Genomic DNA, 17,267 nt, shown 5'->3' with positions numbered 1-17,267 from the left:
GAACTTTTATTCTTTGTTTTTTATTTTTTTTTATTTTCAATATAAAGCCTGAAGGAATAGAAAAAGAAGAAACTTACAACACACTGTTATGTGCATCAGGCAAGTATAAAAGTAGATAAAATTCTCATGTTAAGCCATTTATTAAAGTATATAGTTGTGGAATAAATGTCCATTGGTGCATGCTTCCCTCTGAAAAACTCTCCTGTGAATAACTCTAAAGACATTTGACAAGGGACATCCATTTTCTGATTAAAAAAAAAATCATGTGGTATTGGCTCTATTTTCTCAGGGGAGTGAAAAATGAATATTATTAGGGTATTAATTTTTAGTAATTAATTTATGTATTTTAATTAGGTATATATGACAGCAGAATGCATTTTGATTCATTGTACACAATTGCAGCACAACTTTCCATTTCTCTGACTGTACACGATGTAGCATCGTACCATATGTACAGTCAGTCATATATGTACCTAGGTTAATAATGTCTATCTCATTCCACCATCTTTCCTGCCCCCATACCTCCTCCTCTTCTCTCACTCTCCTTTACCCAATCAAAATTCCTCCATTTTTCCTATGCTCCCCATTATGGATCAGCATCCACTCATGAGAGAAAACATTTGGAGGGTGTTATTATTATTGCCATATTTTAGGGATAAAGGCAAAAGACACAGAGAATCGAAAAGACTTGCCTTAAAGCTGTTGGCTAATAATAAGGACTAAAGTTGTTGACCCAGAAAATAAATTTTTCTAATATATCTGTGTTTTACAAACTTCTCCTGAAACTGTATTCAAAATATTGAAATATTGGCATGACATTTAATATTATTTGTTGTATTTGCTATTATTTATTATTACTACTATTTATTTTTAAACTAGTAGCTTAAATGTACTCATATTTGTGTAAAACTCTTAATTTCATGGGGAATTCTATGAAATTTACATGTATAAAAATCAGAATTTTACTAATATCATTAATTGTAATCATATAAAAATAACTACCACTAAAAATTTAATTCTGTGCCATCTAGTATCATTTTGAAGACAATGCACCATCTACACATCTGTTCTCTATGCAGATGCCCCTTAACTTATTATGAGATTACAGTTCAAGAAACTCACCATAAATTGAAAACACCATGATGAGTCAAAAATGCATTTTTTGCCAGGTGTGGTGATACACAACTCTAATCCCAGCTGCTTGGGAGGCAGAGGCAGGAAGATAAGAGTTCAAAGCCAGCCTTAAAAATGGCAAGAAGCTAAGCAACTCAGTGAAAACCTGCCTCTAAATAAAAAATGCAAAATAGGGCTGGGGAATGTGGCTCAATGGTGAAGTGCCCTTGAGTTCAATCTCTGGTACCTCCCCCCCAAAATATGTGTTTTGTGCACCTGACCCAACATCCTAATTTAGCAGACAGTACAATGTAGGGTGTCTATTTTCACCATCATGATCCCATGTCTGGCGGGGAGCTGTGCTCACTGTCATGGCCCAGAATTACCAGAAAGTATCATATTGCATATTGCTACTCCAGGAAAAGATCAAAACTCAAATCCACAATGTCTATAGTTCCTACTGAATACACATCACATTTGCACAATGTTAATTCAGACCATCATTTGTCAATCACCTCTAGGTTTGTAGCTTTAGTATCAACTATGTGATAGAGACCATAAAATTGACATTTTGGTGCACATCTCCTTCCTGAACTCAAAGCCATGATTACCATTGCCCACTTATTATCTGCACTTATGGGCATGCAGGTCTAATATCATGTTTAAAAAACAGAAGCTCTGCTCATCCCCATAATCTTGCTTAACCCATAGTTCTCTCCATTTCAAGTGATGGAAATTTAATTTTCTACTTTCTAGGGTCAAAATTTTTAGAGTTCTCCTTGTTTATGTTCTCTTCCACTCCACATCCAATCCATTCACTAATTTAGTGAGCTCCACCTTCAAGTAACATCTGAAATCTGCCCACTTCTCATCATGGGCACTTCTCTCTAGTCTTTTCTTCCCTGGCCTATCTCAATAACTTCCTCACTGCTCTCCTGATCATCTCCCCTTGTTTCACTACAGCAAAGGGATCCTTTAAATCATATATCGGACCACTCAGATCATGTCTTTCCTCTACCCAAACCCTTCAGAGGTTTTCAATGTTCCTCAGTGTTGAAGCCTGAATCTTTAATGGCACCTATAAAGCCTCACCTCATCTGTGACTTCATATCCTACTAATTTCCCCCTTGCTCACTCCACTCCAGTCACACTGGCCCACTCTGTCCTCTTGGAATACATCTAGGATGCTCCAATCCCTAAAGTAGGTTTAGTTTTGGTTCCTTTGTTCTGGAAGTACCTTTCCCCAGGTATCTCTAAATATTACTCGCTGCTTTAATTATGGTGTCTGCTCACATATGACATTTACCAATGAGCCTTTCAATAGGGAGCCCGCCTCTCTCCCCACACCTTTCATTTTCTTATTAGACATGGTTGACTAGCTCACCAGATAAACCTCTGTCCTCTTCTAATTTTTTCCAGAACACCTATCAACCTCTATCATACTAAACATGTCCTTGCTTATTTACCTTACTCCAGAAGTTCAGGAAATTCATTTTAAAAAATTATTATATCACTACACTTAAAAGAAAACTTGGTACATAACACACAATACATATTTATAGAACAAATGTGATTATGTAAAAGCACTAACAATAGTAGAAATTAAAATCAGCCATGAAAGGAAGGCAATAATTATATCTTAAGGTCCATACTTGTAAGAAATGCCATAAAAAATTAGCACAAATATATATGATTAGTGTGGTTACATTATGATTTATTATATATGATTAATTTTTCTAAGAGATTAATCATGACTTTAGAAGAAACTTGAATTGCATCAAAAATATGATATCATGTGTGAGAGAAATAAAAAGTTGAATCTGGATCATGTAGAAGAAAAAGATTTATAACAAAAACAGAACACTTCTCTCATTTGCCCCTCCCTTATATGTTTATCTTCTTTCATTAGATACTGGAGTGTCTGAAAAGCTGTCACTGAGAGTTCCTTTAAATGTGGTTGAAGGATCTGCCAGGGCAACATATTCAGTTTTGGGTGAGTCTCTCAGACCAACAGAAACAGCTGTCTCTCTCCACAATTCTAGTGCATGGGCTCACTACCCAGGATTAATAAAATCACTGACACTCAGTATTGGATAAAAAAAAAGAACACTAAGCTAAGGATTGCACTATGTATCAGTTAGAAAAGGGGGTTCAATGAATGTTGTGTGACATGGGATACCTGGATATAGTCTAAAACGTAAGGAGGGTCACAGTTCTGAACCCTCATCTTCAAGTGGTTTGCTAGGTGGCGATGCTTCCTAGTGGATTTTGAAATGGTTAGTAGTTCCATTTTACAAGATGCACGGTCCTTCAGAAAAGGTGTTGTCACCTGCCATTCAGTTTCTTCCCTGCTTTCTTAAACATCCTAGAAACAAAATCTGTTTTCTCACTTTTTGCTTTTCTTTCATTCTTCTTTCTCACCTTTTGTGCTTTCTGGTTCTTCCCTCCTTAATTACTGTAGCATCTCAGTTATCTAGTCTTCTATTTTCCTAGGCCATCACAAACCATTTCTGTGTTCCTCTGATTTTCTTTTTTTATGAATTTCATTCACCAGGAGATATACTAGGCTCTGCAATGCACAACCTCCAGAATCTTCTAAGGATGCCCTATGGTTGTGGAGAACAAAATATGGTTCTTTTTGTCCCTAACATCTATGTCCTGAATTATCTGAATGAGACACAACAGCTGACAGAGAAGATCAAGTCCAAAGCCATCAGCTACCTTGTCAGTGGTAAGAGACCTCAAAAGAAGAAATGTTAATGGACCTCCTAAATATCTTGTGGTGAACTCAAATCAGTATCTCCTTGGCTAAGGTTTGATAGTTGTCATTGCTGTGATTTCCAATAAGAAAATGTAATGGTACCATCAATTCTTGGAGACATCTTAGCAAAATAATAGTTTCCCTATGATTCTTCAATAATATTAAGAAAAAAAACCACTAAATTTTCAATGTCTCTGCTATTTCATACATCTATGAAAAATTTCTCTTCAGGGTATCAAAGGCAGTTGAATTATAAGCACAGAGATGGTTCATACAGCACCTTTGGAGAGTATGATGGTACAAGACAGGGAAACACTTGGTAAGATAATTATCTCCACATGCTCTCTGCTGATCCTTGACATTTCAGGATTCTAAAGATAGCTTCTCTGATGCCTGGAGTTCTTTCATGGAAGATTGTTAACCTTTAATAATTGTCCCTACTAGTTAATCTCTGAAAATTCACCTACTCTGATAGCACAGCAAATAATGGTAAAGTGAGGATACATAATAATAGAAAATCAAGAGAGTATCATCATGTAAAAGAACAGAGGATGAAGCTTCTACACTGCACATTAGAAGGAGAGGAGGGAGAGCCTGGAAAGAGACTGAGGTAGAATAAAATCAAGAGAAGTCTTTTGGGAAACTCAGTGTTGATGGGAGGCTTGGAGGTTCCAACAAAGCCTTCTTGAGAAAAGAGTGAAGAATAGCATCAATTGTAGAGAAACCAATAAAATTGAGAGAGCAAAAAAGAGAGATCCAGGCATTTGCTAGACTAGAGAATACCCAACCCTCAAGTATCATTTCCCCCATCCTTTCTCTCCTATTATTTCCTCCATTGCATTGTGATGGTCTGTATCTGCAGGCAGTGAATGAAGTGAGCTTCAAAGGTGAGATGTTTTTATATCTTCATATCTTTTGCTGGACAGGCTCACTGCATTTGTGCTCAAGTCCTTCGCTCAAGCTCAGTCATACATCTTTGTGGAGAAATCACACATCACAGATGCTCTCACCTGGCTCTCACAGAAACAAAAGGAAAATGGCTGTTTCCAACTCTCTGGATCACTGCTAAACAATGCTATTAAGGTAACACCTTCCCTTTTGTTCTGATTCCTGAGGATTGTGATATGTAGGAGGGATTGATGCTCCTGTTGAGTCTTTCAGTCCTCATTATATTAACTTTAAAATCTATCAATATATTCATAGTAGTTTTTAATGAAAATGGAGGTTTAAAAAAATAGAATTTATCCATGTTTATATCTGCACAATTCACAATAGCCAAACTACAGAACCAGCCTAGGATGGATATCTAGGTATCCATCAGTGGATGAATGAATAAAGAAAATGTGGTAGATATATGCAATGGAGTTTTATTCACCCATAAAGAAAAATGAAATTATGACATTTGCAGGAAAATGAGTGAATCTAGAGACCATAATGTTAAGCAAAAATAAATCAATTTCAGAAGGTCAAAGATCATTTGTTTTATCTCATGTGCAGAAGTTAGAGAGTAAAAAGGAAAAGAAAGATGGAGAGGATCTCAGGAAAAATCAAAGGAGATCAGTAGTGGAAAGGGACCAAAGGGGTGGGAGGAAGGAATGGAGGTGAGGAAATGCTGGAGAATGATATGGTCAAATTATATAATTATAGTGTGTGCATGTATGCATATGTAGCAACAAAACCCAACATTATGTACAACTATAATGAACCAATCAAAAATATGGAAAAGAAATCAAATGTAGTATATAATTAAAAGTGAGGAAAGGTGAGTTGGGACAGACTTCGATATTTTAGATATAAGGTAGAATGGGAGAAATCAACAATGCAAACCAAACAAACAAAACCTATCTAGGGAAGACATCAAATGCAAAATGAGAGAGAGCTAGCAGACACTGGCTGATGAATGTTGTAGTGTTTGAGACTGTTGCCTCTGATCCTTCCAGGGTGGGGTAGATGATGAGGTGACACTCTCTGCCTACATCACCATTGCTCTGCTGGAGATGCCACTGCCTGCCACTGTATGTACAAGCCCCTTCCCTACACCTCCTTCATGAATATAAGAAATAAAAAATCACATAACCATGACTCCCTGAGGGAAATTAATTGTGATTTTCATGATATTTAATTTTGGTATATTTCTCTGGAATATAAAGAATTAGTTCCTTTGGGAAGCTACAGGGGAAGATATAATTAGGGGAAGCTAATTCATTCTCTGGTAATTCTAATGTTGTATAGACACATTGACGTTTTTAATCTGGGGTTAGCATGGGGACAGTTCATGAGCCTGGTTCTGCTACTTAAGGATCACCTTTCATCTTTACAGCATAATGTTGTCCGTAATGCTCTATTCTGCTTGGAAACAGCCTGGGGCTCCATTTCAGAGACCCAAGGAATTCATGTGTATACCAAGGCATTATTGGCCTATGCCTTTGCCCTAGCAGGACAACAGGCCAGGCGGAGTGAACTGCTTGAATCCCTAGGCAGAGAGGCTGTGAAAGAAGGTAAGAGCTGTTACTGCAAAATTTACTTCTAACAATCACTACTGATCAAAATGTGGGAGAGTACCTCTACTGAGCTCACACCCATCATGCTACTTTCATTATGATGAATAATTAAATTTTATACAACACTTAAATCTTGGGAAACATGGACCATTTTATCAATACATACATTATCAAATTTATGCAACTCAACTTCTAATACAAGACAAGTATATAGACACAGAGTCCATGTGATTGTCTAGAAGCTTAATTTACTTTTTTGGCAAAGATTTGCCTGATGGTGACTATTTAAGACTTTTACTTCATTTGTATCAATTTTTCAGGGAACACTAACTATAATCATTGCTTATGGATTAGATTTTAAACCATTCTCTAAGATGAAGATTCTGTCCTTTTCATTTCAAAGAGGATTCAATGCACTGGCAACGTCCTGGGAGCCCCCAAGAAGTTAAGACACTCTATCAACCTCGGGCACCTTCTGCTGAGGTGGAGATGACATCATATGTTCTCCTTGCTTATCTCACCACCCAGCCCACCCCATCTTCAGAGGACCTGTCTGTGGCATCACGTATTGTGAAATGGATCATCAAGCAACAAAATCCCTTTGGAGGATTCGCCTCCACTCAGGTCTGTGGAGTGACCATGGGAGGGAAAATAAATAAGTTAACACATGGGATGACACAACCATATTTTAAGAGTTAAATAAGTATGTTAGTATTTATAACTTATATTTTCTCCGTTCCTCCACCATCAGACAAATTCCAGCCTGTTTCTTCTATATATGAATTAATGTTCTACCTGTCTTCTAGCCTTTCATTTCTTCTCTCCCGAGTAGACCCTGAGAGCACAGGTTAGTCAAATCTTCCCAAAGCAATGCTTTCATGGGATTATTTCCCTGAAAAAATAAATCTATTTTTCATCCAAAATCTAAAATTATCTAATATTTTCCCATAGCTTTATTGAGGTAAAATTAAAATAAACTGCACATATTTGCAGTATGCAATTTGATCAGTTTTGACATGTATGTAACCGATACAATCAATATAAAAAGCATTTCCATTACTTTTAAAATTTGAAACCATGCAGACAGTGTTTCTGCATGATTTATTACATTAGAAATCAATCACCTAAAGATACTTGGAACCCTACCCCCACATATCAACTATTTCAAAATTAAATGATACATTTATAAATATCTCAGAGGTCAAGAAAGAAAGCACAAGAAAAGTAAATAAAAAGTGCTTTGAACTAAGTGATAATAAAGCTTAAAATATCAGGACCTGTGGAATGAAACAGTACTCAGATGAACATTTATAACTTAAAGTACTTGTATCAGAAAGCTAAATTTACAATCAAATTATTTTCAAGTTGTGTAGTAGGAAAGAAAAAATAAGAATAAAAGCAAAAATATATGAAATATAGAAGAAATGATATAACTAAAATTTGATAAAAATCAAATAAGTCTAATCAAGAAAAAATAAAGAACATAAAAATCAATTTCAATGGAAAAGGAGCTATCAAAATAACCCTATAGTAGTTAAAAATATATTAAGGTAACATTAAAATTGTGTGCCAACCTATGTGATATCATACATAACATGGTCTGTATTAGAGAAGGATTCATATGTTACTGAGAAGAAAGTGTATGCAGTCATTAATGAATGAAATATTCTATATATGTCTGTTAAGTCTAAATTCTCAATTATATGTTTTACTTCTATAGCTTCTTTATTTAGTTTTTGTTTGGAAGATCTATCCAGTGGTGACAGAGGCATGTTAAAGTTATCCAGTAGTTACCCAGTATGTGTTGTGGTCTATTTGATTCTTGAAATTGAAAAGGGTTTGTCTGATGTACATAGATGCACCATTATTTGAGGCATAAGTATTTACAACTGTTATGTCTTGTTGATGTATAATTCCCCTTAAGCAGTACAGAATGGGCTTCTTTGTCCCTTCTGATTAACTTTGGATTAAAGTTCACTTTATTTGATATGATAGAAACCCCTGCTTGTTTACATGATCCATGCAAATGATATGTCTTTTCCCACCCTTTCACCTTCAGTCTGTGAATGTCTTTGCCTATGAGGTAAGTCTCTTGGAGACAGTGTATTGTTGGGTCTTGTTTTTTAATCCAATCTTTCAGTCTATGTCTTTTGATCAATGAGTTGAGGCCATTAATGTTCAGGGTTTTAATTGAGCTATTTCCTGGTTTTTGGGGTTTGTTTTTAATTAGTTTCTTCTTTGATTGACTATTCCTTTAGTATAGTTCCTCCCTTTGCTGGTTTTCACTTTTTTTTTCATTTAATTTCCATGAAATATTTTGTTGAGAATGTTCTGTAGTACAGACTTCCTAGTTTCAAATTCTTTTAACTTTTGTTTGTCATGGAAGGCTCTTATTTCATTATCAAATGTGAAGCTTAATTTTGCTGGCTATAGGATTCTTGGTTGGCATACATTTTTTTTCAGAGCTTGTTATATATTATTCCAGGACCTCTTAGCTTTGAGGGTCTGGGTTGAGAAATCAACTGAGATCCAAATTGGTTTCCCCAGTACATAATCTGATATTTTTCTCTCACAGCCTTTAAAATTCTATCTTTATTCCTAATGTTAGGCATTTTCATTATAATGTCACTTGGTTTGGTCTGTTCTAATTTTGTACATTTAGAATCCTGTAAGCCTCTTGTATTTGTTTTCCATTTCATTCTTTAGGTTTGGGAAATTTTCTCATATTATTCCATTGAAAAGATTGTGCATTCTTTTGGTTTGTATCTCTGTGTCTTCATCTATCCTGATAAATGTTAAATTTGTTCTTTTCATGTTATCCCATAGTTCTTGGAAATTCTATTCCTGGTTTCTTAACATCTTCTCTTCTCTCCATGGTCAACTCTATTTTCAAGATTATATATTTTTTCTTCATTACCTGAGATTCTGTCTTCCAAGTGGTCTAGACTGTTGGTGATGCTTTTTATTGTATTTTTAATTTGGTTTATTGTTTCCTTCATTTCAAGGATTTCTGCCTGTTGTATTTTTATCAATATCTCTGCTTCTTTATTGAAGTGACCTTTCCCTTTCTGTATTTATCTCTGATTTTATTTCTTAAATATTCCTTTACTTTGCAGACCAGTTAACTGTGTACATTCTAAACTCCTTCTCTGTCATTTCTTCCACTTGGGTGTCCATGGATTCTGTTATTGGAATACCTTGGTTTGTTTGGGGACATTTGTTCCCTTGCTTTTTCATATTGTTTGTATTTCTACCATCTAACAGTATGGATCGGAGGCAATAGAGTTTCTACTCTGTGGAATTATAGTGTTCCTGAAAGTTTCCAGTACCTCACTATTTAGGGGGAGACAAATAATAACAATAAGCAATGAAAAGAATATATAGCATTAAACCAAATAGTTCCTACTATGATGTCTACAATGTTAATTATCACAATAAACAGAAATGATCTGATGAAAATTTTCTTGATGAAAAGTTAAAAACTTCTTTCCATTAGGGTTCAAAAGATTCTTAATTTCTCTTCTCAGCAGTTTTAGGTGGGACCATCTGGGGCATGATGCTCCACCCTCTGGATTTCTGGAGTGAGAGAAGTAATCCTGTAGGCAGAATTCCTGGAGGTGAGGTTTAGGCTAAAGTGGGCTCCATGCTCTTTTCTGAATGCCAATTTATTTGGAGATTTTAAATCAGTGCACCTTCAGCACCCAGTACTTGCTGGTTCATGCTGAAAGACTGGACCCAAGGGATTTCCAGTGTGGTTGGTACCAATTCTTAGTCTACTGTGTCACCTTTGCACCCCAAGTTTCCTGGTCTCAGGTTCAGTCCTCCAAACAATCTCTCCCACCTGTACCCTTCTAAGTTCCTGGCCAGATGCATCTCTCCCAGCTGGTCCCACAAGCAGTTGGATTAGTTGAGAGGAGGTAGAGCCAGGTGGGTTTCCACAACCAGATGTCCCCTGTGTAAACCTCTTTCCACATCTGATTTTCACCTGGTCACTTAAGCACACTCTATGTCAAGCAATGTGTGTGTACTGGGCTTATATTTCAGGCCAAACTTGGGTTTTCCAGGAAATGGCCCTCTCAGCTGCCAGTCCCTGGGCAGTGGCTGCAAAATTATTCCTTCCTGTGTCCTGAGAATGCCACCTGGATAGATGGCAGCTTCTTTCCCTGCACAAAGATATTGTGAAGCATGTCTTTCAGGTTTGTTGGGCAATGTCCTTGATCTCTAAACACTCCGTATCCAGACATGCTTTAGACTTCCCTAAAAACACAGGTTCCTTTAATTCCCTTACCTCTTCATTATGCTCATGGAGGGAACTCTCTGGCTGGTGCTTCCAGTCTCTCTGGGCCACTGAGGATTTCTTATTTTATTATATGCAACCTCCTGTGTCCCTGATCTGCATTCAGTGTTAAGCTTTAAATTCCAGTAAAGTCTCCAACATCTTTTTGTTCACACATTTTGCTGAGAAGCGACCTGTCTGCTTTTTTTATTTCATTCCACGGAGAAACCAGGAAAGCAATCTCCTCTATTCTTTCATCTTGAGAACATCCTGATAAAATTATTTAATGTTTCACCCCAAATATCTCCCATCCCTAGTAATCATAAATGCACAAATCCAAGTAGGCAGAGCCCTTTGGTTTTCTGGAATCGGCTCACTTCCATTTCCATGTCTTGTCTTAAACCCTTCCTGGCACTCCCTGATGCTTCTCTCTGTCTACAGAAATGTTCCTTAATATTCAGGGGTATCATTTCTCACCTTCATCAGTCTTCTTTTACTGTTCTAGCCCACATTTTCTTCTGCCTTTTCTGAATTTTTGAACAAATATTGCTACATGAATTTATAAATTATTGAAATAGCCTTTTATTATGTCAGATAGTTGAGTCTTATTGCTATATGTGTATTGTAAGCTACTACAATGAAAAAAAATATTTTTTCCAATGTACCTAGAATGGTTCATCATTAAAATCTAGATTTGAACTGAATTTAGATTGTATTAATGAATTGTTTTTATTACTAAATAATCCTGAATGAGTATAAATTTGATATGGTTTACATTTAGTGTGATTTAGCTACCTCCTCTTCTGTGATTTTTGTACCCATCTTTTTTTCAGGATACAGTGGTAGCTCTCCAAGCCCTCTCCAAATATGGAGCAGCAACTTTCACAAAAAGTAAGAAGGCAGTTTCAGTCACTGTCAAATCTTCTAACACATTCTCTGAAGAATTCCACATAGATGATGACAATCGCCTGCTACTGCAGGAGGTCATGCTGCCTGAGATTCCAGAGGATTACGACACCACAGTGTTGGGGTCAGGATGTGTGTACCTCCAGGTGAGACTGCCATGGTGTAAGGGATGCTGCAAATGGGAGAGAAAGTCTCAAGGGTAAATTCTGAATGTTAAAATAGGAAATGTGTGCTAACAATAGAAATGAATTATTTGAAAGTGATTGTTAAATTTTTTTGTGTGCAAAGATGAAGTATTTCCCTTTTTTTTTTTAAAGACTTCACTAAGATATAACATCCTTCCCAAGAAAGAAGGGAAAGATCCCTTCACTCTGCATGTTGATTCTCATCCCAAAAATTGTGATGGAGTAGATGCTCACAGGAAATTCCAGATTCATATCAACATTAGGTAAACCCTAAATCACAACTAGACTTTTTTGTAGAATATGAAAACTTTTCTTTCCTTGTATTGGGGGAACTCTATTGTCCAAATTAATTATGTAATGAGTATGGAAGTCTTGTAGTATTTATTTATAAGAAAATTTTCTTCACCCTTACTGAAAAGCCTTAACCTCAATAATATATTGCCCTAACTGAAGAGTAGAATTGACAAGGGTGGGTTTTTCAAAGAACAATAACACAGATACAGTAGGTAGAGAAACTGAGTGGTACAAATAAACAAGGTGAGACTTCTATCTTCAATCAATTCCAAGGAATTTTATTTGAAGGTTTATCACTCTGCCTTACTTCATAGTTATGCTGGTGGAAGACCCAACTCCAACATGGTTATTGTGGATGTGAAGATGATATCAGGTTTCATACCTGTGAAACCATCAGTGAAAAAGGTAAATCCAAAATGTCTTACAGATAGCAATCCCATAATAAAATGTGATATTTACACTGTCAATTTGATTTTACTAATGTCCTGGATCTTGCCTCTCTAAAGTATATTCCCACAGTTTTAGTGTAGGTCAGAAGATTATATGATGTCAGTTAAGGTAAAAGTCATAAACATGATAAATAATGTTCTAGAAGGCTTAGACATCTAGGTATGTGCAGAGATACTGAGTTACCTTCCAACTACACAAAAAGAAAAAAAGAGGGTATATAAGTGTATGTATAACTATCACATATATATCGAATATACATTTATATCCTATAGGTATATCATATGTATGAGAGTAATAGGATCAATATATGAGAGTAATAGGATCAATAAATATTATCATTATTGTTATTCCTGAAGAAATAAAAAGTAGTAATTTGAATGCTTCAGAGAACTCATTTTGATGATAAATACCTAAAAACTGCTCTCGGTATAGAATTTCTTCACTCCATGTTTCTGGCTTATCCCCTTTGTCCATAGCTTCAAGAACAGCCTGAGATTCAAAGGACTGAAGTGAGCACCAATCATGTCCTAATCTACTTTAGGAAGGTAAGACTTCATAAGACTCTGCTAGGTCTGTAAAACTAATAGAAGTTTTAATAAGTCTATCCAGACTCCAAATAATGCTTTTCACATACACAATGAGGAAGGACAAAAGAGTCACAAAGGGAAATGGGACAACTGGTCAGTGAGGTTCACTTTGCTCCATTTGATTGCCCACAGAAATTTTGTCCTTTTTTTGTCATTGGGTATGTTAAGAAAGTCACAAAATTCCCCATTCTCTCTTAGGTTTTGATAGGGATATAAAGTACAGTTATGGTATTTGATAATATTTTAAGAAAAGGAGATGTTAACCAGTAAAAAAGCTAATCTTTGATCCCAATTCATTTCTCCTCTCTCCAGCTAACCAATCAAGCCCTGAGTTTCTCCTTCTTGGTGGAACAAGACATGCAAGTAAAGAATTTAAAACCAGCTATAGTAAAAGCCTATGATTATTATGAGACAGGTGAGTGAGATTTACATATGCTGAGCTTTGATACAAAAAACTAACACCATAAACAGTTGCATTAACTGATATGAAACTCCAAGATATTTCACTGGAAGAAAAGGCAAGTTTTGGTCACTAAAAAATCATGTCCCTGTATATTAACCTCATATTTGCTCCATAAGTAAGTTTTTGAGTCATTATTATAAACTGATCATAAAGTAGAGATAATCAGTTCTCTCTACACTTCCCTCTAAAGTTGCTGTCTTGGACCAAATTATTCTAGAAAGATAAGAAAAGTAGCAATAACTTAAAAACTACATCTCAATATTGATGTATAAAATAAGATCTAAAATTGAATGTTTTGGTTTGCTTTGGACAGTCTCACACAATTTGGGGAATTTTGTAATACATTAAGAAATTCTTCCATTTCCTCATAACTTTAAAGTCAAGATTTACCAGCACCAGAACATGCTGCTACTGTTAAGACTTATCTCCTTTTTAGTTTAAGACAGGTTCATAGAGGAAGGCATAATTCCACTGGGGAAGACGCATCTGTGGGAATTGACTGTCCCCAGTGCTGTAGTGGCACACAAGCACACCATCCATATCACCAGCCCTCAGTTCTGTGCCCAAGAGCTTAGTTCTCTTGGTCTCTTTCCCCAATCCCAAACAGCTTAGTACAGAATTGTTTTCATTGGTTCTGTGGGTATATTTTATGTCTATTTACTTAGCTTATAGGTTTGTTAATTGTTAATTAATTGCTTATTGTAGGATCATTTTTGTGTTTCAGATGAATACACTATTGAAGAATACAGTGTCCCTTGCAGTGCTGGTACAGTATAAATAGTAAAACCTAATGCCAATTTAAAGAAAATGAATAAGTGCCTCAATTCTCCACATAAGGCTGCTGCTTAAGATGAGTGTGTCATTTCCATATTATAAAATCCTATGTATCTTTATGAATTGAACTAAACCATACATATTATAGAAATTCTCAATTAAAAAGTTCAAGTAAAATATAATTACTGGTTTCTAAAATGATTGCTTCTAGATAAGTTCAAGAATTTGCCACATATAAAAACTAAAATGTCTATTATTTAGTTTACATTCTCTTCCAAGTATTCACCCACACCTATCTAGGATATTTCTGAATATATATATAATTAAGGCTCAGAAATGTGTCTCTCTAATTATCCATATAGCATGAGAGATGCAATCTATAATACCTTCTCTTAGGCTGATTAACAGGGTCCAACTTTGACAATATTGTACTATGTCAAAATTTCTGTCACCTTTAGTTTTCTGTTTTAAAATACATAAAAACTGAGGACAAACCTATCATTTAAAATGATCGGGTTATTAAATTTCTATATTTATAATTGAATATAAAAATGTTCTTTTAGTAGGTCAAATATTTTCTTTAATATTTCTGCATATTCTTTTACTTTTTAGAATCTGAACAAGGAAATGCTTGAAAATGGAAACTTATGGATTTAATCAGAAAATCCTTAGAAATAAAGAACAAAGACTTTAAAAAGGGAAAGGAATTGGAAACACATAAAATTTATATGTCACATAAATTTATGACAACTCTATCTTTTCTGTTCTTGCATTCTTCTGATTATTCCCCATCATAATTTCAGACATTCAAGCTAAAATAGATCTATTATCCTGTGCCTTATTCTGCTATGGTTTGGAGGTTTGCCCACTAAATTGCATATGTTGGAAAACTAATCCCCAAAGTTCTGGTGAACAAAAAGTCCAGGACTGGACAAACCCTACCCTAACATCTCCCCCAGCAGCCTCTCCCCAGCATTCACAGTTTAGAACAACCAAGATGTCCCTTTTCATCTCAAATGGAAGGTACCTCATGCAGGCACAAAACAGAATGTTCCACCTGGTCAAGGTGCTCACCTGTGTCTGCTGAGCCCAGGCTGGCCCTCTAAAGAAGTAATCATATGGCAGGTAGGTGGTATGCACACACTTCTCAGGGAGGCCTGGGACAAAGTCTGAAAGGGAAAGGGGGAAAGACAAGGCTTATTTTCTAAATGCTGAGGATGGACATCCCTCCCCACTGGGGCTTAGACAGGGAACTCAAGAGGCCAAGACCAGCTCCTTCCTCCTCCTCTAAGCTTAAGAATTGCCAAGGGTGTTCCAGGTCCTAAATGAACACTGTGTTGGTCTCCCAGATGGTGAACTCTGAGGCTTCTTGGTGGCTATTGACCCAGTCCTGGTCAGCTTCAGACTGGCTCTGTGGACCCCTGACTAGGTGTGGAACAAGCACAAGGAAGACGGAACTTCTCAGGCATTGGGTTCATAACTCACCCCTCACTCTGGGGAAAGTAGCCTTGTCCTTTGCAGGCCCAAATTTTCTCCTCCTCCTCAGGAAGCTCTCCTGCCATCCACATGAAAAGACCAAGAAACACCTATGCCCAGGATGGTCTATCTTGCTCCCATGTACCAACCTGGCATCAGCAGAGGATCTGAATCCCTCCAGGCCCATTAGTCATTCCCTATCCCTGGGCCCCATGCTCACAGCAGCCTGAACCAAGGTACAGAAGTGACTGGTGCTGAGGACAAAGCTAACTCCTGACAGCATGATGCCCAGGGCCTTCCAGCAGCTACAGTGAATGGGTACTTCCCCCACAAACCTCACTTAAATATACAAGACAGGAGATGCAGCCAGGAGCCCTTTGTGGGGCCAAAGGAGACCTCTACCACCAAAAGGAATCTGTTTCCTCAGTGGGACAAGGAGCCTCCATTAAACATACCCTACACATCACATTCTCCATCTGCTACAGGAGGAGCCAACCCAGAGAACCAGACCTCTCACCTCCCTGAGTCTGAATTTGGTCAGGGCCTGTATCTTGGGTGGCATAGCCCAGGGGCCAGTCACACTCCTTGCCCTAGTCAGCTTTGTCCACAGCTGCCTGATCTCTGTATTGTCACATCCACTGTGTTGGGGAAGATTTTAACTGCCTCAAGAGACAAGTGTCCAGTTTGAGCTCCAAATTTTATTTTTGGATAACAGTCTTGAAAACTAGGCTTCCTGCTGAAAGGGGAAAGGATTTTTCTGCATATCAAGCTGAATACTCAGCCTAAGAAGAGTGCCCTGCCCCACCAGGTGTAGGGAGGCCCTGGGACACCCAGGGGAGATCTTCAGGAAAAGCATTGTCAGCTTGGCCCAGGCCCTGGGAAGGAACTCGGAGGGAGGGAAACCAGAAACCACCCATGGGAGCATTTCCTTTCCTAGGGATCCCAGTAGGGTGGAGGGTCTACACAGATGACATGATATGACCCTCCAAATTGTTCTCACTTCCCTATGGTCTATGGGTGCTTAACAGGCCCACAAAGGGGGAAATGTAGAGTCCATTCATTGGCCATGGTGCCAAAAACCTACTCAGGGAATTAGGAGAGACTAGGTACTCCACAGTGGCCATCAGAGAAAGGGGGGCTCTGTCAAGACTACCAGGGTTACAAAAACTCCAGAGACCTTTACCTAGCCACAAGATACAGATACCTTTGGGGAAGAAGGAATTGAAGAAAAGGGATGAGATGTGGTAAATGTGGACTGTCCCACTGTTTATACCTTGAACTGACCAGTTCCCTCAGTGACAGAGCAGAAGACAGAGTTTACAGTTTGTCCATCATCAATAGAAATGGATAGGCTGGGGATGTAGCTTAGTGGTTGAGTGCTTGTTTAGCATGTATAAGGCCCTGGTTTCCATTTCTGGTACCCTCACACATACCCACACCAACATAATGGATCTTGACACATGAGAACTCCCTGTGTTTGC

General features: G+C 37.2%; 1 protein-coding gene across 2 annotated transcripts in view; it reads left to right on the top strand.

Annotated features, from left to right (window-relative positions):
* Positions 1-15,065, top strand: part of LOC124095086 (pregnancy zone protein) — a 43,391-nt gene extending 28,326 nt beyond the window's left edge. For both annotated transcript variants that reach the window (XM_046448194.2, XM_046448193.2), the window contains 15 exons: positions 48-99; positions 3,023-3,106; positions 3,668-3,844; positions 4,106-4,193; positions 4,801-4,957; positions 5,815-5,889; positions 6,195-6,372; positions 6,779-6,999; positions 11,485-11,703; positions 11,875-12,005; positions 12,351-12,441; positions 12,963-13,031; positions 13,386-13,488; positions 14,261-14,302; positions 14,923-15,065. In XM_046448194.2, the coding sequence (XP_046304150.1) occupies positions 48-99; positions 3,023-3,106; positions 3,668-3,844; positions 4,106-4,193; positions 4,801-4,957; positions 5,815-5,889; positions 6,195-6,372; positions 6,779-6,999; positions 11,485-11,703; positions 11,875-12,005; positions 12,351-12,441; positions 12,963-13,031; positions 13,386-13,488; positions 14,261-14,302; positions 14,923-14,945 (1,710 nt within the window). In that variant the 3' untranslated portion in view covers positions 14,946-15,065. The remainder of the gene's footprint in view (positions 1-47; positions 100-3,022; positions 3,107-3,667; positions 3,845-4,105; positions 4,194-4,800; positions 4,958-5,814; positions 5,890-6,194; positions 6,373-6,778; positions 7,000-11,484; positions 11,704-11,874; positions 12,006-12,350; positions 12,442-12,962; positions 13,032-13,385; positions 13,489-14,260; positions 14,303-14,922) is intronic.
* The last annotated feature ends 2,202 nt before the right edge of the window (positions 15,066-17,267 follow it).

The sequence above is a fragment of the Marmota monax genome, unplaced genomic scaffold, assembly GCF_021218885.2.
Source record: "Marmota monax isolate L192 unplaced genomic scaffold, Marmota_monax_Labrador192_F-V1.1 WCK01_AAM20220418_F8-fsc00315, whole genome shotgun sequence".
NCBI lineage: Eukaryota > Metazoa > Chordata > Mammalia > Rodentia > Sciuridae > Marmota > Marmota monax.
Note: the sequence above shows the minus strand (reverse complement) of the source record. Positions and strands in the feature narration are given on the sequence as shown.